Source organism: Topomyia yanbarensis, chromosome 2 (assembly GCF_030247195.1).
Source record: "Topomyia yanbarensis strain Yona2022 chromosome 2, ASM3024719v1, whole genome shotgun sequence".
NCBI classification, from domain to species: Eukaryota; Metazoa; Arthropoda; class Insecta; order Diptera; family Culicidae; genus Topomyia; species Topomyia yanbarensis.
Genome location: NC_080671.1, coordinates 419,785,839 through 419,809,510, shown reverse-complemented (window position 1 = coordinate 419,809,510; position 23,672 = coordinate 419,785,839). Strand labels below are relative to the sequence as shown.

The 23,672-nt window shown below is 42.1% G+C and overlaps 2 protein-coding genes across 4 annotated transcripts in view; one reads left to right on the top strand and one right to left on the bottom strand.

Moving 5' to 3' along the window:
* The window catches only part of LOC131685221 (E3 ubiquitin-protein ligase Nedd-4-like), a 56,738-nt gene that overhangs the window by 14,087 nt on the left and 18,979 nt on the right, over window positions 1-23,672 (bottom strand). The window lies entirely within an intron of this gene.
* On the top strand, window positions 450-2,165 carry LOC131685222 (leucine-rich repeat-containing G-protein coupled receptor 4-like). The gene is made up of 2 exons (XM_058968802.1): window positions 450-635; window positions 711-2,165. The coding sequence occupies exons 1-2, from the start codon at window positions 616-618 to the stop codon at window positions 1,702-1,704; spliced, it is 1,014 nt and encodes a 337-aa protein (XP_058824785.1). The 5' UTR covers window positions 450-615; the 3' UTR covers window positions 1,705-2,165.

Here is a 23,672-nt window from a genome sequence, read left to right as displayed (position 1 = left end):
GGGAACTCAATGGGATATCATATCTTCAAAATATTGGTTCTTTGAGTAAAATTTTGTGGTATGCGCTGTACTAAAACTTTGCGAAATCAACCATTTTTCCATATAATCAATAAGAAATAAGTTTTTATAGCGAGGGTTTTTGAATTAACACGATCAAATTATAATTTAATTTTGGATGTTTTTCAAAAAAGTTGTTAGCAATTTTCAAAGTATAATTACTCAAAAAAATTTCAGTGCCATATCCTGGCTTGAAATTTTCTTTTACAATTACTACTACGAAAAAATCATCATCCCCCAGCTGTTTGTTTTGATTATACTTCGTACGCAAACAACATGCCAATGTTCTGTGCACAAGTGTAAGTAAAGAAATATGAGGAAATTTCATTTAAAACGAGAATAAAACTCAACGACAAGTACACTACAGTCAAAATAACCACTTTTAGTTGAGGTACGGCATGTTACTTTGAAAACAAACACTCCCATACCCTTGATCTGCGTACCGCCAATTCTACTGCAATGTTATCAAGTCTCGCATCTACTCGCAACGGCAACCGGTTCAGCGTCTACAAGCATCTACAAGGCAATTAGTCGTTATTAGCCTTCGAACCAAACGAGATGAATGCTGGTGCGCTTAAGTACGGAAGCTTGATTAGAGTTATAGTTTGATAGGTATAAAATATTTTTCTAAAGCTTAATGTTTATTTTTCAAGGTCAATCATCATCCTCCTGTTGGGATGTTTAGCACAAGCTGCAGTGGAACATCACACATGCATTCCAACGAGCTACACCAGCATCTGCATCCTGGAGTACGTGTACTACAGTCGAAACGACACGACAACCCACGTCTTTCCCAAAGGCCATTCACACGTTCGTATTGGCAGTGAACGGTGGTTCCACAGTATCAATTCCATTGTACGGGAATTTGATACCAAACTGTACAATGAACTTGATCGACCGCAAGCCCTCGAAGTGGTCAACTCGGGAATGACGTCGTTAGAAATACCACGAGCACTGGAATATGCGAACTTCGCGGACAACAGTCTCAAAGAGTTTTCAATCGAAAGCGGTGCTGGAGAAACATTTCTCACCTTTTTGGACCTCTCCAGTAACGCGTTGAGCAACCTGACTAACATCAGCAGCCTAGTTAATCTGGAATCTCTCTACTTGTCTAATAACGAAATCCAAACTCTCGAACCAGATGTCTTCAAACAACTCACCCAGTTAAAAGTGCTGGAACTCAACCAGAATAAAATCACATCTGTGCCGGAAAACGCACTTCCCCGCAGTTTGAGCTCTCTCGGGCTGTTCAGAAACCAAATCCGCGAGCTGAAATATAACCACATCTCACTGCCATCGCTGGAAGTGTTCAACATAGAGAGTAACCATTTGGAAACATTTGACGCTGCAGCGTTACTGCTGGCAATGCCGAAGCTAAGAATTGTCCGTTTTGGTGGAAACAAATTCGATCACGGTGTCCTGAGGACAGCCATCGTTACGCTGCAGCGATACAACATTAGCTATAGGAACGATTTCGACGATTCGTCATGCTACTACGACAGGGAACTCGTCGATGGGGTTTGCATGCGGGACCAGTACTGGGAGAATGGTTGGGCCAAGGCAACCGGATTGAGCATCCTGGCCATACTGGTTGCCGTCTTGTTCGTGTTAGTTAGCCGGTGGATTTTCATTGCGATGAATCGATAGGTAGGAGGGGTGAGGGCGAGGGTGAGTTGTTTAATGCGGTGAAGCGTAAAGAGATAGGGTTCAAGTTAGCTGTATAGTTTACATAACATGGCATTCAATGTCAACAATTGTGCTTTACTAATCTGTTAAGTTTCCGGTAGTCAGCATATAGTCTAGTGAAAGTCTGAGGAAATAAAATGAGTTGCGGTTAACCAACGCGGACATAATTTTTCAATGTGATGTGATAAATAGAAATCCTAACATGATCCAGTGATATCCGGGAAGTGCCGTGTACGCACCAAGAGGCGCAGTGAAGTAATTTCCTCTATTAATTAAGTTTGTTTCAATACAAAAAATAGAAAAAACACATTACCCTTCCTTAAAATTTATTTCCATGACAGGGTTTTGACCACTTTATTCATAGAAATTGTTAATAGGAAAAAATAGGCTATAAAAATACATAATTTAAAAGCTGATTCTAACTTTGCGCACAAAATCTACATTGTTTCTAGCTTTGTGCGGGTGGTGCCTAACTTGGTGCATGTTTTAAAAAGCACGCTGGTTTTAATAGAATAGATTTATTTTGTTCATGCATTAAATGGATAAGGAATATGAGACATAGGGTTACTGCTCCCTAATTCATCTTAGCTCCTCTATTCATCCCACCCATTTGAACACATTAGTTAGAGCATTATCTGCTATCTCTATTAAACGTAATAGCTCAAATGGCTGGATGAATAAGGGTGCGTTGTACTCGACTTTTCACTTCGCTCATACGCGAGTATTTTACATTTTCAAAGCCAGATTGATCTATATCTTTTTAAGAATGAAGCAAAGATGTTGATACCTATTTAAGCGCAATCCAGTCACTCTAAGTCGAGTTATCAACGAAATAGTGTGACATCCTCACTAATGAAAAAGGGCTCGTCTAGCCTAAATGCAACACGAACGGACAGTAGGTTTCAAATTGTGTTACATTCATGGACTTTTTCTGTGCGACGTAATGTACATTCCCGGTCAAAAAAAGCGGACGAACATGGTCAGGCGATTTAAATAGTTTGACGTTTGACTCAACTCGCCTGTGCTAATTGCCCCTAGGAACAAAGGCAATTTGCGAATGCGATTTAAAGGCAATTTCAATACTTAGACTTGGTTGTTTTTCGCGTTTTTCCAACATGGCGTTTAATGTTTGGCTTAAGCTTAAAATTTTTATTTAACAATTGGCATGTTCTCGCTTGAATTTTGTTTGTTTAGTGCACTTCATTAAGCCAACGAATGTGGGAAATTGTGGAATCGTGTGTAAGTATAGTAGAACAAGATTTCTGACCTAAAATATATTGTGGTAAGTTTTGGTGTGCAATATCATTTTCACCATTGACTCTTCGTATAGTTTGGTGGTGTTTCTGTGAGTAGATAATGAATCCGAAAATAAGTATTATTTGTAGTTTTCATATTAGGCAAAATAGGGCGATTAAATGGCGCGTTCCTTGGGCAATTTGGGGGCGATTTAAAGGCGGGTAGGGCGGCAAAAAAATGACGGCGGCAAATAGCTCAAATGTTGCATTTGAAACAGCCCCCTAATTGCCAGCAATTTGTTGGCAAATTGAAGGGCAATCAGCGCATCGTAGTTGGCAAATTGCACCCCGTTAGCCAGCAACTTGTCCTTTTTAACCGGGTTGCTATACAATTTTGTTTCCTTTTGACGTGGCATGCGTGTCGTTCACATGGCAAGTGGGCGGAAAGATGAATTGAAAGGATTTATGAACGATGGTTTTGTTCTTGCGGATGCAACAGTGAGAAAGGCTAATTTGTTTCAACACAACACCTCGAGAATTTGATCACGGAATTTTGTTCCCCAGCCATTTCAAATGGGAGATAGATTTTTGATTTTCTGTGACGAAAAAAAGTCTACACGGAAAAATCAAGATTACCGAAGTGTGAACCCAATTCTGGAAAACGTCACGGATTTTAAAAATTCTCCGCACCAAAAATCCGGCCTGAAACAATTCTTCATGAATTGTTTTCGACAGAAAAATCATGTTTTTATCACGTTTAAAAATCTGTGCTGTTCTGACACAACTGGTGTTTTTTAGAAGCAGCAGAAGTCTTATTTTGACAGCTTGGAGAGATAACGGGGGACGATTTTTCGCGATCAAAATCAGGCACAAAATCCCGGCCCAAATCCCGTGATCAAATTCCACAGGTGTCCAGTAGCCCTAACTGCGGTTATCGCAATTAACGTGATTGGATTGCTGTCAGGGATAGTTTCAGTAAACGGCGAAAAGTAAATTAGGCCATGTCTTCAATATCTTGAAATAGAATTGAAAACTGATAATACCTATCAACCCTACAACGGTTTCATGACTTTTTTATACATGAACGGTTTTGTGGTGTAAGAGATGCATTTGAACTTGATGCTACGCGAGCATAAATGCGGTGTCGTAAAGCTTACTTCAAACCTGTTCTCTACATAACAAACCTCTGTGACATAATAAGGTAGCTCGTACCACAATCGACCTTTACTCGATTTGAGATTAGTGGTAGTTGATTTACCGCTATTTCATAATAATCATACTAAAGATAACCTGTCGCACAATGTGGTCCAGATGATTCTTCTTTGTTTCGTTTGTCTATTCATTATACTGTCTTTGTCGACGCGCCGACTTGCTCCGGCATAGCTACGCCTCGCCGCATTGAGTAGATGAATCAGTGATTGCAGCTTCGTTCGCTGTTGGAAAGATTATTACCACCCCGACCCGTAATGCCTATCCTTGGTTGGCCTTACTATCTTCGAGCACGTCCAAGAGAGCCACCTTGATCGCTGGTCGTTGAAGAATACCCGTATTCGTTTGAACATCAACTTTACGCACCTGACCATCGGGTCCCTGGTATGCCTTAATCACGCGGCCGCGTATCCATCCGTTTCTTACTGATTCGTCGACCACGATTACAAGATCACCGATCTGTAACGGTTTTGTGTTCGAAAACCATTTCGTTCGCCTAGCAATGGTTGGAAGGTAAGCCTGGATCCATCGTGACCAAAATTGGTTTAGTAGATGTTGCATCAATTTCCAATTGGTTAGCAGAGTAGTTGTTTGCTGAATTGTAACTCTACTTGGAGTATTGGCCCCCGTCGAGCTCATAAGCAGAAACTTGTTCGGCGTTAAAACTTCTTGCTCTGGTGTTTCCAATGGTATAAACATCAAAGCGTGGAAGTTAAGAATCATCTCTACCTCAGTAAAAAGTGTGGTGAGTCCTTCATCATCCAGCTTGTCGGGATGTGATAGCGTTTTGAACGCCTCTTTTACGGATCGAACTTTTCGTTCCCACACGCCACCCATATGGGGGGGGGGCGGATTGAAGTGCCATTCTGTTTCCGCGTTGGTGAATGTGTCCGCTAATTCGCGGTTAATGATTTTAATTTCCTCGGCTAGCTCGAAAGTTTGTACCGTTGTCACAGAATATCTGTTGAGGGATTCCTCTACTATTAATGAATCGAATCTATGACAAAAGGTCGAAAGACAAAAGATCGAAGAGACAAAAGGTCGAAAGACAAATGGTCGAAAATACAAAAGGTCGAAGAGACAAAAGGTCGAAAGGACCCTTCTAGGAACTAAAAATCAAATATCATAGCCAATATATTCATAGATAAAACTTTAAAGGATTGCCAATGTTCTGTAGCAATCGCGTGTATCAGAGTTCAACTAGCTTCCAATTCAGAAACTCCAGTTCCCTATTCTTCCATCTCCTAAGATGAAGTATGAATACCGGGCGGCTAGAACAAATGTTCAGCTTGCGTACAAGCCAAACGACGTTTTCTCTCCATGTCGTTTTCTGTTTGCTATAGCGCGGATTGTGAACTTACAGGCGATACGAAGTGCGGACAAAGACGCACCGCCACGTGCGTAAGGCAGCACCGCTAAACGCCGTCCACCGGATCGTTGCATCCGTATTTTGTTTCTGGTATGCTCTGCGGAGATCCGACACTACCAGCAGTTACCGAACTCCAAGCTAGGACCTTAACAATACCCTCGCGCAAAATTTAGCAAAACTTCACCGCCTTGGGGTTGGGTTTCTGGTCGGGCAACCTTGAACGTGACAAGTGGTCCTCGTAAGAGGTGGCTCTCAAACCGCTTGTTCAGTGAACTGGGAAACGCTTAAGCAGATAGATCCGTAGCTATATCTTGCAGGCTACAGTTCAAACAACGTGAATTTGTATTTTTGAAAACATCATTTATTCTTAGGAAAATAGTTTATATTATATTTAGAATTATATGTTTCTCTGTATATTATAGCGAAACAAAAATCGTTTAGCAATATTATATATAGAATAAAAATGTCGCATACCAATCATAGTTAGTTTATCATTTTTAAAGCAGAAGAATAAAAGAAATAAATATATTAAAACTGCCGCCTAATGTGGCTACGCCACATCGCTTTACTTCGTGTGCTGCTCCGCTCAGTCGGACCTAAACTAATTTATCGACTCTATGGTTGAGTAAGCCAGGCAAACGAGTGGATCACAGATTTGCTTGCGAGGGGCCGCCGCTTCCGACGGCGGGTCGGCGGCCACCTCGTCCAGCGGATCCTCAGTGGCTTTGCGCCGCTTCGATTCCTTGGCCTCGGTTATGCGGTTATTGTATTTCATGATTTAAAATTTTTATAGCAAAATTAAAGTTCATGGTAGAATTCATTATTTGTTTAACATTAACATATAGGTTAAAATCGATTTTCAGTAGTTTCAAAAATATAGCTTTATTCAGATTATTTTTAAATTTAAGGTACGACTTTCCCCCGAAAGCCATTCCCCAGAAACTAAAACATCGAAGTTTTTTCCCCAGAAGAACCATTCTCCAGAAAACCATTCCGTCGAAAGTACCAATTACCAGAAAACCTTTTCCCAGAAAGTATTTTTGCCCAGAAAACCGTTACCCAGAATGAACAAATACCCAGAAGTTCATACCCCAGAAAAAACCATTTCCCAGAAATTGAGGTATTTTAACTGAAGATGACTTATTTTTTATTAGTATTAATATTCTGGTTTGGTTTTGTATTATAAGAGCTATTGATAAAATGGTATCTTTTAATGTTGTACCATCGTCCTGGTCGGCAATTAAAACTTCTTTTTTTGTCTCCTGTATGTTTTTTTTACAGCGACGCCGGTTTATCATATCTCCTTGCAGATATTGCATATATTCCGCCGACGTGGACCGGTCTTCCTCTTTGAATGCTTTCACAACCGCATAAAGTTTAAGGGCACTGGTACCTTTTAAGAGTGCATTTAATTGGTTGTGATACCCTTCTATTGCGTTTGAGGTTCTGGGTATGTCATTGAGGGTGTTGTATCGCATGGTCCATGGTGTTGCATCGCATGTGAAATTCAGGGGAAAATCTGGCCTGTGCCTGTGCGCAGTGATTTCCAACCCTTCGCTTCCGCAATACCCAAGCCTTCAGGCACATCTTGATGCTTCAAAAAGTCCAAGGCCTGGGTTTGTCTGAAAGAGATCTGCATTTGCACGCTTTTCAAATAAATTCCAAATAATCCCAATTTTTGGATCCGTTTCCACCAATTTTTCGTTAGGTGGAAAAAGCAACCATATCGCACAGAATTGGGAATAATCCTTGCGATAGCGTTTATCTCAGCTGTTTCGAAATCTGTTAATGCAATCGACGGGTTAATTATAATATTGTTGTTGGCTGCTATGGTTTTTATTAGTTCTAGAGCTTTTTTGTAGTTGGATTCTGATTTATCTGGAAGGAGCATGTGTACTAAGGGTAGGAACGTTCGTTCAATGCTCAATGTTCCGATTGACCCGCGGATGTCAATTAATGTAGCAGATGAATCAATAAGGGCATGACCTGTGATCAACTCGTATGCTCGGTTTATTCAAACATAGGAGTTGACTCCTTCTTTTAAACATGAGCAATTCTTTGAATATGTATGCCAAATAGCCCTCGGAATGCAACTTGTTATCTACTCGTCTGACAGGTTTTCTTAAACATAGGGTTGATTCATTCTTTCCAGCACACTATGGAATAGCTGGAGCAAAAAGTTGGCTAAAATAGGAAAAACATATTCGAACTATCACATTAAAGATTTTTATAACATTCTTCGATGTTTGTTGCACCATGTACCATCGAAATTTCAAGGGGGTCCTCTACTCTCGAGGCCTAAAATTGAGATTTTTTGGGAATAATTTGCGAAAGGTCTACTGAATGGATCTTGATTTTTTTATTTTTATTTTGTTTCGGCTTTTCAATTTAACTTTAAACGACAAAAACAAACATCTCTGCGACCTTGAAACGTCATTTGTGACATTGATGTTTAAATTACATGGGTCCCGCTTAAGTAAAGTTTCGGCTAATGGGGTTCTCGTCTTCAAAAGTGAAATTCGAAAGCCATTACCAAAAAAATGTTTCATTTCTTCTAAAAACTGTCCGTATGCAAATTTGCGTCGATTTTAATGACGTTTACAGCGCTTTTTCATTAACAAGTGCACCGTTTCACAAAATCCTACGTCGCTTGCCATTGTACCAAGAAATCGAGAAAAAAATTTAGTTTAGCACTAGGTAGCCAAAGCTTTGTGCTCAATCATTAACCGTCAATGGCACGCAAAGCGATAGAGATTTGAGGTGTCCTACTAGATATTTAAACTAATGGAGCTCTTTTTATGCTTCTAGATCTTCAGGTAATATTACATGTCTTTGCAACTCAAATGTATTATAGAGTTTTGGGATATTTCCGCGGCACGAAGCCGCAAATATCGAAAATCGACGATTGTTGAATATTTAACAAACAACAGGGTGGGTGCTCCAATAGCCGCGGTGTACTACTAGTCGCAGTAATAGGCTAAACGCTTGATTAAAATGCCAACCGCCGTTAATTATTTCTTGCTTTGTAGTTTGCACTAAACTCGCAAGGCAACACAAGTTTTATCATAGAAGTTTGCTCAAAAAACAACTGTAATAATGAGTTTTCCTTGATTTTTGAGCTCTTATGCAGCTATAATGGGCCAAATGTACCTAGAGTTGCATGCTTCAACAGTAATCAATGGGTTTTGCATCTATAGGAACCGGAATTAGCAATTCGGCCACAGCGGTTTTAAATGCAAAAATTGGTTCAAAACCAATTATATTTTTTCTATCAAATAGGAATCGAAAGCTTTCATTTAACTTATAATCATCACCCATAAATCTTTCCATCCTTTTTAATGCGTTTAAATTTAAGCACAATGCGTTAAAATTAGAAAAAAAATGTGAATAGCAAACTTATAACAAGTATTTAAGTACACATGATCTAAATGTAACGAATTGTTTATTGAGAAAATTGAAGAAAAAAAAAATCGGTAGAATAATTTTCTGGGTTTTGGTACTTTCTGCGGAACAGTTTTCTGGGCTATGGTTCTTTCTGGGTGAAAGTTTTCTGGGCTTTGGCACTTTCTGGGGATCAGTTTTCTGGGAATTAGTACTTTCTGGAATATGTGTTTCTGGGGAAAAAGCTTCGGTATTTTTTCTTCTGGGGAATGATTTTCGAGGGAATGTTATACCATCGGAAACTGCTTATGAATGATAGATAACAGACGGCAAAGAAGCAGTTATCGCAGATTTCCGAACTAATTCAAAGGCCCCAAATCACCATGAAAACAGAACAATACACAGTCAATAGTAGTCAGAGAAGGCAAAAATAAAAAGGAATTGTCTATTCCATTTAAACACAACACAGTAACGAACTAAGCAAATAGAAATACATGGTTATTAATGAAATGCAATTGAAAAGTAACAGACAGTAAAAACCAGTAATTGATGGTCTTGGTCGTTTACATTCAGTTACGATTCTAATTAAAACACTATGTTAAGAAATACTGCGATGGAATAAGAAACCGCGTGAAAAGATCCCCTTTATTGTCTTTCAATATTACATCTTTTCGACGTTTTGTCCCTTTCGACCTTTTGTCCATTTCGACCTTTTCTTTCTTCGATCTTTTGGCCTTTCGACCTTTTGTCTTTCGACCATTTGCCTTTTGTCCATTCGACCTTTTGTCTTTCGACATTTTGTCCCTATACCAATGAATCGACATAGTGCCATTTTGCACGACTCTTCAGACAACGAATGCACCACCTCCAAATGAACGGCACGTACCGTGAGGCAGGTGAACAATGCCACCCACCGTTTGACGTTGGTTCTTTCTTTCTTTACTATCAGCGGTCCAAAATAGTCTACACCAGTAATGATGAATGGACGTACACACTCTGACCTGAGGGAGAGGGGCCATTCTTGGTTCGTTAGGCCTGGCTCGATAGACGCGACACCACATGCATTTTTTCACCACCGTACTAATCAACGATCTCAACTTCGACACGTAAAATTTCTGCTTAATCTCATTCAACACCGTCTCTTTGTTGGCATGACCGCAGTGCTGATGTATGCGAAGGATGAGTAGTCCGTCACATAACTCTGTCGGGGTAAAATCACTAGATTGCAGAAATCGAAACAATAGAATGCGGCTTTTGGATCGATTCTACTTTCCAGTCGGAGAATACTTTCTTCATCTAGCAATGGAGACAAACGTTTCCGAGCGCTAGAATTTGCAAATTGCCTATGCTGCTTTAACGGTAAATTTGCATTTAATTTTAGTATTGTTATTTCATCAGGATACACTTCAGCCTGAACCATCCTCCACAAGCTTTGCTCCGCCGCCACATAATCCTCCCGATTCAGCATCACATTGCATGTTTTCACTGATTTTGTTTTATGTAATCGACATTTGTTCACGAAATAATGAAGATATGCCAATCTTTTCAATAGGTCTTCCAAGCGAAAGAAATCTGAAAAGGTGACAAGTGTTTGAATCTGAACATCTCGGTGCACTTGGACAACCCGTAGCTCCTAGGTCGGTTCTTCTAAATTGAATTTACTCGTTGGTCATTCTGACTCTGAAAGAAGTAGGAAATCCGGTCGCAAAACCATCTGCTGCCGGGGTCGAAACTTGGCCCACCACCCCATTTCGTTGCCTCGTCCGCGATGTTCATACGGGTTGGGACCCAGTGCCACTCGTCGAGTTTTGTTTCGCCGAGTATTTCTGCAATCCTGAATGCTACGTAAGGACGACACTTTCGTGGGGCCGCTCTGAGCCAGGACAGTACAGTGGTCGAATCAGTCCAGATAAACCGTTTCTGAGTTGGGAGATTGTGGGCATCTGCTATTGTCTTCAAAAGACGTACACCCATCACGGCGGCGTTTTGTTTATTTTTTAGGATAGCCTGCGGTCGTAATGGAGTTACTTTAGCTTTAGATGCTACCAAAGAACACCTTGCAGAACCATTACCATCGACGGTCCGAAAATATGCAACATAACAATATGCCAACTCGCTCCAAACTTCCACAAGTCTTTAATGAGGATTTTTCCATGGATTGTAAAGTTAGCAATGATCCCGAGCGGATCAAACAGGCTCATCACAACTTGAAGTACCTGACGTTTGGTGGGAATAGTATCACCAGTCAGAAGTGGACGAAGGTCTGCTCGAAATTGTGCGGTGAACACAAACACGTCCTCATTTGCAATCCACATCATCCCTAGGACTCGCTCAGCCACTGAAGCCTTCTCGACCGTAAAGCTTTTATATAACATCAAAGGTGTCTCCCTCGACCCGTGTGAGAACCTGCTGAGAGTTAGACTGCCAATTCCGGATCTCAAAGCCAGCTTCACTATGTATTGTACGAACTTCGCACGCCAGGCACGGTGTCTATTCAACGGTGTCTCTGCTATCCTGATAGTCGTCGACGTATGTGTTGTTAATAATAGCTAACGCTGCGTCAGGATGATGGTCGGTGAACTCCATCGAATTTAAATTTTTCACATATTGTGCAGAGCAAGGGAAACATGTTGCACCAAACGTGGCCACAGAAAAATCTGTGAATATGGTAACCCTGCATAGAACCGATAAAAGGGGCGTTAATAAGTCCGGTCCTTTCAATATAGCGGAGTTGAAGAGATATTCTTCCGACCATGGTAGCGGCATCCCAGACAACACGAATTTTATTCGCCTTATGAGGGTTACTCCCAATGGCAAATAGGGTTCGTCTCAGATAGTTCTTTTGTGGTTTCTTCATATCCGCGTTCCAGATATTCGGTAATTTGTTCGGCAATTGATTTTTATAGTTCTGGTTCTGCCTGTAGTCGACGCTCTAAACATTTCAACCGTCGTAGAGCCATTTCCATAACTATTTGGAAATTCGACATCATCGGCCTTCCAAAGCAACCCCGCACAGAGGAGTAATTGGGGTCGAATCTTGGCCAAAATTATTTGCTGCTGCAATTGTTGTTATTATGCCTTAATATGAACTAAAAATAGACAATTACTAGTTTTTGGAACAATTTGGCATCTACCCACCAACCAGTGCAGAGGCCAATTTTCTATACCCTTTCGAATACTAGTAATTTCTGGGTGATCTTTGTGAATACATTTGTTTTTCCAGTTGCATAAACATTTGATCAGTGGAAAAGGGAGAAGAAAAGGGACGCCTGTGCATATTTTCATAGAGATACATTTTGGCAAACATAATATTTGGCCCTACCGCATTTCGGTGTGCCTCAAATTAGTAAAAATTTCAATATTTTCAAATTGCTTGTGCTTGGTGGATCGGACAAGATCGGAAGAGTTCGAATATTTTTTGTATAGCTGAAATCTTGTTTTGTAATACTGCTTCAGCAACTTGGCCGGATCTAGCCGTATAATGTAACTTTTTTATCATTCAAATTTGGAATAAAATGTTTAAAAAAGGTATTTTTTAAAGTTGGTGCAATGCACAGCAAGTCTACTTTTTTAGTTAGTTTTAAACTGAAGTTAAACAAACGGTTGTGTTGAACTAGTTTTGTAATAATATTGTCTTATTTAATACAGTCATCATCACTGGAAAGCGATTCTACTGAATATATAACGAAAACGATTAAAATATCCCTTAAAATATCACCATTGGGCATACATGCAAAAATTCTTTAACAATTTTTGATATACTCCTAATTTTGCCACGGTATATAGTAGGTTCTTAGGTATGTAAAAAAAATATAACGAAACAAAAAAATCGAAGAAAAATATTTTGGTTTTTGGCCAAGAATTTGTTCTAGTTACTCCTCTGTGCCCCGTTTCACATCTGCCGGAATCTGTCCGTTTTGTTGTATGCTGTAGAATCATACGCGCTCGTCGATCTTCAGCCGACTCCGGTACAATCAGGCTTCCAGTGTCAACATTGTCCAGGGCAAAATAATCTTTCACCAGATCATGAAGAATTTGGTCCTCGGAACAGTTGCGTACATGAAACATGATTCCATGAAACTCACCCGATTCTCGTTGTCCCCCAAATATAGTCCATCCCAGTCGCGTTTTCCCGTGTCTCTCCGGTCTCATTTTTTTATAGGTAGTTTGAGTCGTGCATTGTCGAACTCGATTAAGAGTCCCGGTAATGCCTTACTATAGTTCTGAACCGGAAGAACGCAAATCGCTGTGAGATATCTTGGTAGTCCAAACTTTGAGTTGGTAGCCCAAGATTCTCCACCGTTCTAACATTTAGTAAGAAATATTCCTTCTTGTCGTCAATCCCTGATAGATTCTTTCCTCGTTACGTTGCTTCCTCGTTACGTTGCTAGTGCATTGGAGGCAAAGTGGACATTCGATCCCATCCAAACCGAGTTCATTCGCGATATATACAACAAATAAAAGTTTTACACAACCATAGCTAGACCATCGACTTACAAACTACTTTGATATTAAATTCGCTCATGACCCCTGATTTCATCTCAATCCACCTTAGTTATCTTTTAGCAATTCTCATATGCGGCCTAATTAATAGAGGTAATGAGAATCAAAATAATAGTCGGCATTGAGTATCATTATACCCCAATAGATATTACACTCGAGTTTGTGGCCTTTCTTGAAGTTAGGACATATAAGGCAACACAATCAATCCAAAGGCATTTTTTACAACGCCGGTCACACCCAACTTTTGGGCGGGGATTCCTTCATTGCAAACAGCATCCCTGATCATCATCTAGTCCTCTCAGGAGGAGCTCAAAATGTTGCTTCCACCTGGCAGTCACTTCAGTACAATCTGTCAACTGATTACCGTCCTGGTCGTTAATCTTGACCGGCGCCAGGGTTCTTTTTCTCCTTATATTGTTGATCGTTTTGTAACACTTTCGTGCGTCATTCCTGGAAAAAAAATTCCTCTGCCTCAGCGAGTATCTTTTCGTCGTTTCTCCATTTCTTATACCGACGAAGTTCGTCTAAGTTGCCCTTAACTCACCACACCATAGCGTTTATCCCGTATGTGTCGAGAAAATTGTCGTCAGCGAGAGAAAACTGGGGTCCTTGTAATTTTCAATTGACGTCATTAAAGTAGAGGAGGAATGATACTGGGTCGAGATGGCTTCCTTGTGGGATGCCGGATGCAGCAAGGAATGGTGCAGACAGACAGGCCTTAATGCTGATTTGGAGTCGCCTTCTTTCGAGGTAGGAACGTAACCAGCGCAGAAGCGCAGGAATACCGAATTTGTTCAGCTTCGCTACTGCAATACCATTATTAATTTTGTCGAAGGCCACAGATAGATGTAGATAGCAACCAGTTCGATGTTAACACAACCAGCTCGAATAGTTTTGATACGGCACTCGAACACGAGATTCCTCGATGATTATCAATGCTCGATTTGTTTCCCTTTTTATGAACTGTGAATATTTGAGCTGCTTTCCAGTAGGGAGGGAATAGTTCAGTAGTGAGTGATAGTTCTTCGAGCCGAAGGGGTTCAAGAAGCCCGCTTGTGCACTTTTTGACAAAAATCGAGATAACGCCATCTTGACCAGGGGAACTAGATGCTTTCAGCTTGGAATTAGTTGCAATAACAGAAGCATTATCGAGGCAAATTCAGTTGATGGATCTTCCTAGAAACAGAGTGAGATTGGCGGCGGAAGCGACTTGTTTTGGTGGAATTTGTCGGAGAACAACTGGAAAATTTCCTTAGTGCCGGTGCCTAGAACTCCATTGATTGACATACAAGATGGTAAATCGGATTCTTTTCACTGCTCGCTCACATACTTCCTGAACTGTTTAGATTTCAGTTGATGCTCGACGTTTCGCTGGAGTCTAAAAAACGCGTCTGCTTTGCTGTTTGTATTCGTGGTTGAGTTAGAAGTAGCGGTTTCATAATGCAAGTGTCTTTTGCTTCGAGATTTTTTTAAATTCAACTCGTTTAGCAGTTTTTGTTTTCTAAGGATGGTTTGAAGGGTGTCCCACATCAAATTTCATCACGGAAACAACGCTGTAAAAATAACCCATTGGGTATTTTCTCTTGAAAATTTGACTAGAAGTAGTTTAGAGTGTATTGTTTACACTGTAGGTTTATCGCTGTAAGTTTTTCGAAAATATTAAAAAAATGGCGTCACCTGAAAACCAACGTCGCGAATTAATTTTAGGCAAGCACCTGTAAAATTCTCAACACTCTTATCGGGACATCGGAAAAGAAACCGTCAACGGTGTGTCGTGTGATTAAACGTTACGCGGTCAGAACGGATGTTCTATTAGTGATCAGGATCACAAGCCTGTAGTGAAAGCGTTCAAGCGGAATCCCAATGTTTCCGCCAGGAAAATGGCCAAAAAGTTGAATTTGTCCAAGTCTTTCGTTCAGCGAGGCAAGGACCGGGAAGGACTGCATACGTACAAAGTGCAGAAGGCTCCAAATCATGACGAACGGTAAAATACGGTCGCAAAGTCACGGGGCCGTAAACTACACCCAGATGCTGACGAAGCCCCATTGTCTCATGAATGATGAAACTTACGTTAAAGCGGACCTCCCGCAGCTTGCGGGGCTACTGTTCTTCACCACCCAGCACAAGTTTGATGATCTGGAAAAACTAAGGAAGCAGAAACTTTCAAAGTTTACCAATAAAAACATGATTTAACATGCGATCTGCTCATGTGGCCAACAAAGTGCGACGTTCGTGACTACCAGGACTGTAAACGGGGAGATCTACCTCAAGCATTTCCTACAGAAGCGTCTGCTTCCTCTGTTGAAGCAACACGGGGGGCTTAAGATCTTCTGACCGGATGTTGTCCTGGAGTGGTACGAATCCAACGGGGTCACTTTCGTACCCAAGGACATGAACCCCCAACCACACCGGAACTAAGGCCCATCGAAAAATACTGGACAATTATGAAGCAGGCACTACAGAAGCATCCCAAGGAGGTCAAATCTGAGGAAGACATGAAGAAAAAGTAAATTTCCGTACAGAAGAAGCTGTAGCCAGAAGTTGTATATAACCTAATGAGTGGTGTTAAGCGTAAGGTGCGAGCATACGGTTATGGTATTGAAGTTGAATGAAATGAACATGCCGAAAACTTATAATGGGTTATATTTTATCGTCTGAAGGTTTCAAAAGGAAATTATTTACAGCGTTTTTTCCGTGATGCAATTTGATGTGGGACACCCTTTTTTGCCACGGAGGGTCGAACAGTCGATTAGGTTGTTAATAATCTTAGAAAACGTCATCACTACATCGTTCACGTTTTTATCTTAAATACGTTTATTTAGGCCCAAATGCTTTAGCTTAACGAGGCCGATAATTCATTTTTTTTTTTAATTACATGTCACATGTTAGTGGGGGAAAGGAAAGCCGTATTTAGGGGCGGCTTGCTCCCCTCTTATGTAAGTAAAGGAAAAAGGTAGGAAGTGGGATACATATTGTGTAATTGACATCGTCGTTTGCTGATTGATCATTGTGGCGGATATGCACACTTTGTTGTAGTGTTGTAGTTTCCAGCCTGTAATCGCAGGGGCGAGGGGAGGGTCGATATTTTGGATAATTATTGGCACTCTGATACTGTCATGATGTTCTCTATATCATCTGCATGTGAGGTATGTCATGATGTTCTGGGTAGACGGTTATCAAGAAGGGTATGCACCGAAGACTCGTGAAGCAATGCCATATTGTAGATACAGGGATAGGTTGGTGAGATTCTACTGTGAATGAGAGAGGGGAAAATGTATTAAACTTGGACATGAATGGTTTTCAAAAAGATATAGATAAGAAAAATATAGGGGTGGTCACGGCTTGCCAGGACGTCCCGGACTGGCACATAGGGTGATCTACCTCGGGCCCGAAGGGAATCTATTAGTTGGGACCTGGCAACACAGTACTCTGCGCACAGCCAAACAACATGCTCGATGTCGTGGTAGCCGTTCTCACAAACACAATGATTACTTTCAGCAAGCCCTATACGACGGAGATGCGCGTCAAACGAGTAATGGTTGGACATGATCCTTGACATCGTACGAATAAAGTCCCGGTTCACATCCAACCCCTTAAACCAAGCATTCGTTGATACCTTCGGGATAATGGAATGTAGCCACCGTCCCAGATGCCCATTGCTCCATGAGGTTTGCCAACTATCGAGCGTCCTCTGACGAGAGATACTGAAAAATTCGTTGAAGCAAATTGGTCTTTCGTAAGTGTCGCCTTCTAATGCGCCCACCTTGGCTAAAGAGTCCGCCTTCTCATTGCCCGCAATAGAACAATGTGACGGGACCCAAACCAAGGTAATCTGGTAAGATTTTTCAGATAAAGCACTCAGATATTCCCGTATTTTCCCCAGGAAATACGGTGAGTGCTTTCCAGGCTTCGCCGCACGGATGGCCTCAATGGAGCTGAGACTATCCGAAACGATGAAGTAATGGTCTGAGGGCAGGGTGTCAATGATCCCGAGAGTATACTGAATGGCAGCTAATTCTGCGACGTAAATTGAAGCAGGATCATTGAGTTTGAATGAGGCAGCAAGATTTTCGTTGAAGATACCGAAGCCTGTGGACCCGTTGAGAATTGATCCGTCAGTGTAGAACATTTTGGCGCAGTCGACTTGATGGTATTTGTTATAGAAAATATTTGGGACCACTTGTGGGCGAATATGATCCGGAATTCCACAAATCTCTTCCTTCATGGATGTATCGAAAAATACAGTGTGATCAGAAGTATCTAAGAGATGAGCACGGTTGACGTTATACGTAGATGAATTGATGTTCTGTGCCATGTAATCGAAGTACAAGGACATGAATCGGGTCTGAGAATTAAGCTCGACAAGCCTTTCGCAATTTGCAATCACCAATGGGTTCAGAATATCGCATCGAATGAATAATCGATATGAGAGGTCCCAAAATCGATTTTTCAGAGGAAGAACGCCCGCCAGCACTTCGAGACTCATCGTATGGGTCGAGTGCATGCAACCCAAGGCAATACGCAAGCAACGATACTGGATTCGCTCCAGTTTGATGAAATGTATGTTCGCAGCGGAGCGAAAGCAGAAACATCCGTACTCCAACACTGATAATATCGTTGTTTGGTACAGCCTGATTAGGTCTCCTGGATGGGCACCCCACCATGTTCCAGTTATTGTACGGAAAAAGTTGATCCTTTGTTGGCACTTCTGTTTCAGATACCTAATGTGACATCCCCAGGTACCTTTAGAGTCGAACCATACCCCGAGATATTTGAATGTTGAAGCCTGAGCAATAGTTTGATCCATTAATTGAAGCTGTAGTTGCGCTGGTTCACGCTTTCTAGAAAATACGACTAGCTCAGTTTTCTCCGTGGAGAACTCGATACCCAGCTGGAGAGCCCAAGCAGACAAATTGTCCAAGGTATCTTGCAGTGGTCCTTGCAAGTCGACGGCTTTAGGACCTGTAATAGAGACCACACCGTCATCTGCAAGCTGCCTTAGCGTGCAGGAATTGACAAGACATTCGTCAATGTCATTCACGTAAAAATTGTAGAGGAGAGGGCTTAGACATGAGCCCTGGGGAAGGCCCATGTAGCTAAATCGTGATGTCGATAAATCGCCATGCGAGAAATGCATTTGTTTTTCAGACAACAGGTTTAGCAAAAAGTTATTTAAAATTGGCGAAAGACCATGCTGGTGCAACTTCTCATAAAGAATGTTGATCGAAACTGAATCGAAAGCCCCCTTAATATCCAAGAATACTGATGCCATCTGCTCTTTGTTAGCATATGCCATTTGAATTTCTGTTGAGAGCAACGCAAGGCAATCGTTCGTCCCTTTGCCTTTGCGGAAGCCAAATTGTGTATCTGACAGTAAGCCATTTGTTTCGACCCAATTGTCGAGCCGAAACAGGATCATTTTCTCGAACAACTTCCGGATACAGGACAGCATTGCAATCGGACGATACGAATTGTGGTCAGAGGCTGGTTTTCCTGGTTTTTGGATGGCGATGACCCTCACCTGTCTCCAGTCATGTGGGACAATGTTACCCTCAAGAAACCTATTAAATAAATTCAACAAGCGTCTTTTGGCAGAGTCTGGCAGATTCTTCAATAAGTTGAATTTGATTCTATCTGGCCCCGGGGCTTTATTGTTACATGATAAGAGAGCAAGTGAGAACTCCACCATCGTAAACGGTGTTTCGTTCTCGGTATTGTAAGGCGACGCGGCGCGGTAGATTTTCTGTGCCGGGGCGGAATCCGGACAAACTTTCTTGGCGAAATCGAATATCCAACGGTTTGAATATTCCACGCTCTCGTTAGTACTGTTTCGGTTTCGCATACGTCGGGCCGTGCCCCAAAGAGTGCTCATCGATGTTTCTCTTGTTAACCCGTCGACAAACCGGCGCCAGTAACTGCGTTTCTTAGCTTTCATTAAATTTTTCATTCGCTTTTCTAATATCGCGTACACTCGATAACTAGCAACTAACCCGTCGTTCCGGAAGGTTTTATACGCGGCAGCTTTCTCCGCGTACACGTTTGAGCACTCTTTGTCCCACCACGGGTTGGGAGAACGTTTTTGGGTGTTCACGTCGGGTACTCGTTTCGTCTGAGTTTGAATCGCGCTATCGAGAATCGAGTTGGACAAAAACTTATATTCTTCCTCCGGGGGAAGTACCTGTGTTGAATCGATAGTTTTGGATATCGCAGCAGCGTAGCTCTTCCAATCAATGTTTCGTGTGAGGTCATAGGGAACATTGATTGGTGCCGATGGTCTTGAACCAGTGGTGATTGCAATTACAATTGGTAAGTGGTCACTACCGTGGGGATCAGATATTACCTTCCACTTGCAATCTAACCGTAGTGATGTCGAGCATAAAGATATGTCCAGTGCACTTGCTTGCGCAGGTGGTCTAGGGATCCGTGTCATTTCCCCTGTGTTCAGAATTGTCATATTGAAGTTGTCACAAAGGTCTTGAATTGTCGAAGATCGATTATCGTCGTATAGACAGCCCCACCCCGTACCGTGAGAGTTAAAGTCTCCAAGAAGCAGGAGGGGCGAGGGAAGGTGTTCAATCACGTTGGAGAATCTTCGATATCCCATCATGGCCCTAGGAGGAATGTAAATAGAAGCAATGCAAAGATCTTTGCCTTTGATTGTTGTTTGACAAGCGACAACTTCAATGCCTGGCGTCGAAGGGAGGTTGATTCGATTGAAGGAGTAGCACTTTTTGATCCCTAAAAGTACCCCCCCATATGAGTCTTCTCGATCCAAGCGGATAATGTTAAAATCGTGGAAGTTGAGGTTTATATTAGAAGTTAGCCATGTTTCACATAGGGAAAATGCATCACAATGATTGTAATTTAGCAAGTGTTTTAATGAATCGATTTTGGGGATAATACTTCTGCAGTTCCACTGTAAAACAGTGATCAGATCCCTGATTCCGTCTAATAAGTTAGCCATCGAAGGATACGATCGCTGTAAGGAGGGGCCATTGTTCAGTCAATTGTTTTAAAAATGTTCTTACTGTTGGTAGAATAGCAACCAGCAAGCTTTTCATAGGATCGGTAATGTTGAAAGCTGTGAATATCCAGTCCACAATGTCAGAAAATTTAAGGAATCCCGTTTTAGGGTGAGTTTCTGACTGTAAAATTGGAGCACTTGGGATTTTTGGTGCCCCGGGGAGTGCTGGGAACTCCTGGTTGTATCTCAATTTCCCAAAACCAGGAGGTATTATCTTCGGATTTGTACCAGCACTTCCAGTTGATGAATTATTTTTATTTTGTACCCTTGTTTGGGACAACCTAGGACCCTTACGAGGAAGTTCAGGTGAGTTTTGATTAGGTCTTTTCCTAGAGTTTCCAAGCGGAGCCAAAGAATGCCCCTCGCAAGGGTCGTTAGAGGCGTTATCGTCAGTTGGCAAGAGAGCGAATGGGTTTTCGGAGATAAGTGGAACAGCTCTTTTAAGCATTTCTGCGTAAGAGCGTCTGGAGCGATCTTTGGCGGATCGCTTCAGTTTATCCGCGCGAAGTTTGTACGTTGGGCATGTCAAAAGTGCATGCGGATTCTCCCCACAGTAAACACACTTCTCAGCGGGCCTACTGCAAGTATCATCCGCATGGCGTTCCCCACATTTACCGCACCGTTGCTTGTTGCTACAGTAGGTGGCCGTGTGACCTAGCTGCTTGCAATTGGAACAATTCATGACCCGCGGTACAAACAGGCGTACAGGTAGACGAGCTCCTCCCACTTCAACGTAGCTCGGAAGTGCAGATCCGGCGAAGGTTACGCGAAACGAGTCTGATGGATAGTAATTACCATCTTCGATGGACTTTGAGTGCAATTGCTTGCACTCCAAAATCTTAACTGATTGAAGGTTAGGGTCCTTAAAGCGGCCAGCCCCATCATTCATCAGATCATCGACAGTTAGACCCGCATCACTTACCACACCGTCGATCTCCACATCACGAGAAGGGATGTAGACGCGATACTCCAGCGTAAAGAGGCTATTGCTAACGATATCATTGGCCTGTTTCAAGTCAGTAACGACTACGCGCAGTTTATCTGACTGAACCTTTTTAATCTCGGTTACGGCCGAGTAACGTTTTGTCAGCTCCCGTGCAACAGTTATGCTGTTTAACGGTTTATTTTTGGGCCGAAAGTATACCACCCAAGGACCAGCGGATCCATCCTGGTAAACCTTGACTCGGGGGGGCTGTGAGACATTGGGGGGAAGTGGATCGATCATAACATTATCTGTCTCAGTATCAGATATATGTTCTTCTTCCCCATAATATTCGTCTTCGGAGGGTGATCCTTCTGTTTGTTCCATTTTGTTGCGGGAGCAACACGCTCGACCGCACTGTTTAACTTAAATCAAAATAAAAAATCAAAAGCAATAAAAAGAAAAAAAAAATCGATAAGAAAAGTAAAAAACAAAACACTTCACCAGTTGGTTCCTGACGAGCTGGTAGGTGAATTGATCCTTCGTTTGTTTTATCCGTCACCCGCGTGACCTTCACACAATAGAGCTGATATAGCTCGTCTAAACAAAGCCGTCTTTCAGGCAAGAAAACTGTTTAGTAACTTCACTGCACCGATATCGTAGGTAATAACTATCACTCGCGGGACTGTTTATTACTAATGCTTTACTGCAGCCTCTGCCACAGCAAGCACCTTCGTACCACCGAAAAAACTAAACCACACCGGAGAGAACAAAAAGCACTTGTTTCCCGGTACAAAGTTGGGTTACGAATGATCGTTCACGTTGTCATTGTAAATATTTTCGTCCAGTTTATATCCAACAGTGTACTAACGATACTGTCGAAGTCAGCGTTTTTGAAATCGTAAACGATTTCTAATGAACTAAAGAAGTCGGAGCAGCGCAATAGTGCAGAGCGTAATCCCGGACGCTTACAAAGCAGAGGATCACTGTACGCCCATTCTCGTTGATGACATTATTGATTTGCCAAAGAGTTGCGCTGCTGTAGTTGTTCAAAATACAACTAGCATTGATGATAAGCCCAGATTTTTCGAAAGCCAATCGTAGAAATCCACTACTTGCCTGGCACCTGGTCAAACCAGATGAGTAGAAGTCGCCCAGTATAACAATATCCTCAGTCATGGTAGCGATCGAGGTAATAAAAGAAACGGAAGAAAGATGTACTACAATCAGGCTGGAATCGCGAATTCTATCAGGTGGAACATACGCGATACACAGGAACAGATTGCGATCGGCAAGTTTCACTGACTTCCACATTTGCTCGGAGCTCGCCTACCGGTCGTCGATGACCACTCGGCCTTCTATACCATGGCGAACGGCGATAAGCACACCACCACCTGATGTCTTATGGCTGTTGAGGGCATTGCTGCCACAGCGGTATACATCGAATGTTGAACCACAAACACCTGGCAAGATAGGGAACGATTGTCGAGCCACGGCGATGACGCCATAACAGCAGCCCGTGGTAGCGAGCAAATAGCTGATCCTTGATGAATTTCAGCCACCAACATTTTGGTAGTAAATCTCGATGTTGTTAGAGGACGGATCAGGTTCAGCGTTTTGAGCGGGAAGGTCCTTTCGTCAATCCCACGAATAGTATCGGACGGATGACGGTAGCTTAGTTGACTGTGGTGGGGGATTCGAGACATCCCGCATCAACTGAGCTGCGTCTCAGAATACGACGATCGTTGTCGCTGGGAGAAATGATTGATACCTGGTCATCTGTCGGAGCAAAAGGCAAATACTGGAAGCGAAAAATACATCAGCGCTTGAAGTGTTCGGAGCAGATTAATACTTGCCATTTGAGGCGAGTTGGAATGCGTAGCGTCCCAGTAAGCACCCAACACCGACACTACTTCACAATGACGGTGTAGCTGGATATGCTGGCATTACCAATCGTTACAAAGTGTCCTTGTGACCATGTGTCAGCTGTATCGCGGTGCTTCTAGAGAACTCAAACTTTGAAGGATATGAAATTCAAAGTGCTTACGTCTTGTAGCAGGCGGAATAGCCTTTATCTTCTCGTTGCAATTTAATCCTTCTTTGGACATTGTTTCGGCATCCTTCGAAGAAAAACAGATACAACCAGAGCAACGGCTTGTACTGTGCCAATGTTGCTATTAGCTTTTGACCGCCAACAAAAATATTGCTCGGATCAGGCCCATCCTCGCGATAACGTTTTTGTGCTGGTCGAGAGGTTACGGGATTTGGCCGGGCAGGAGTAGCTGT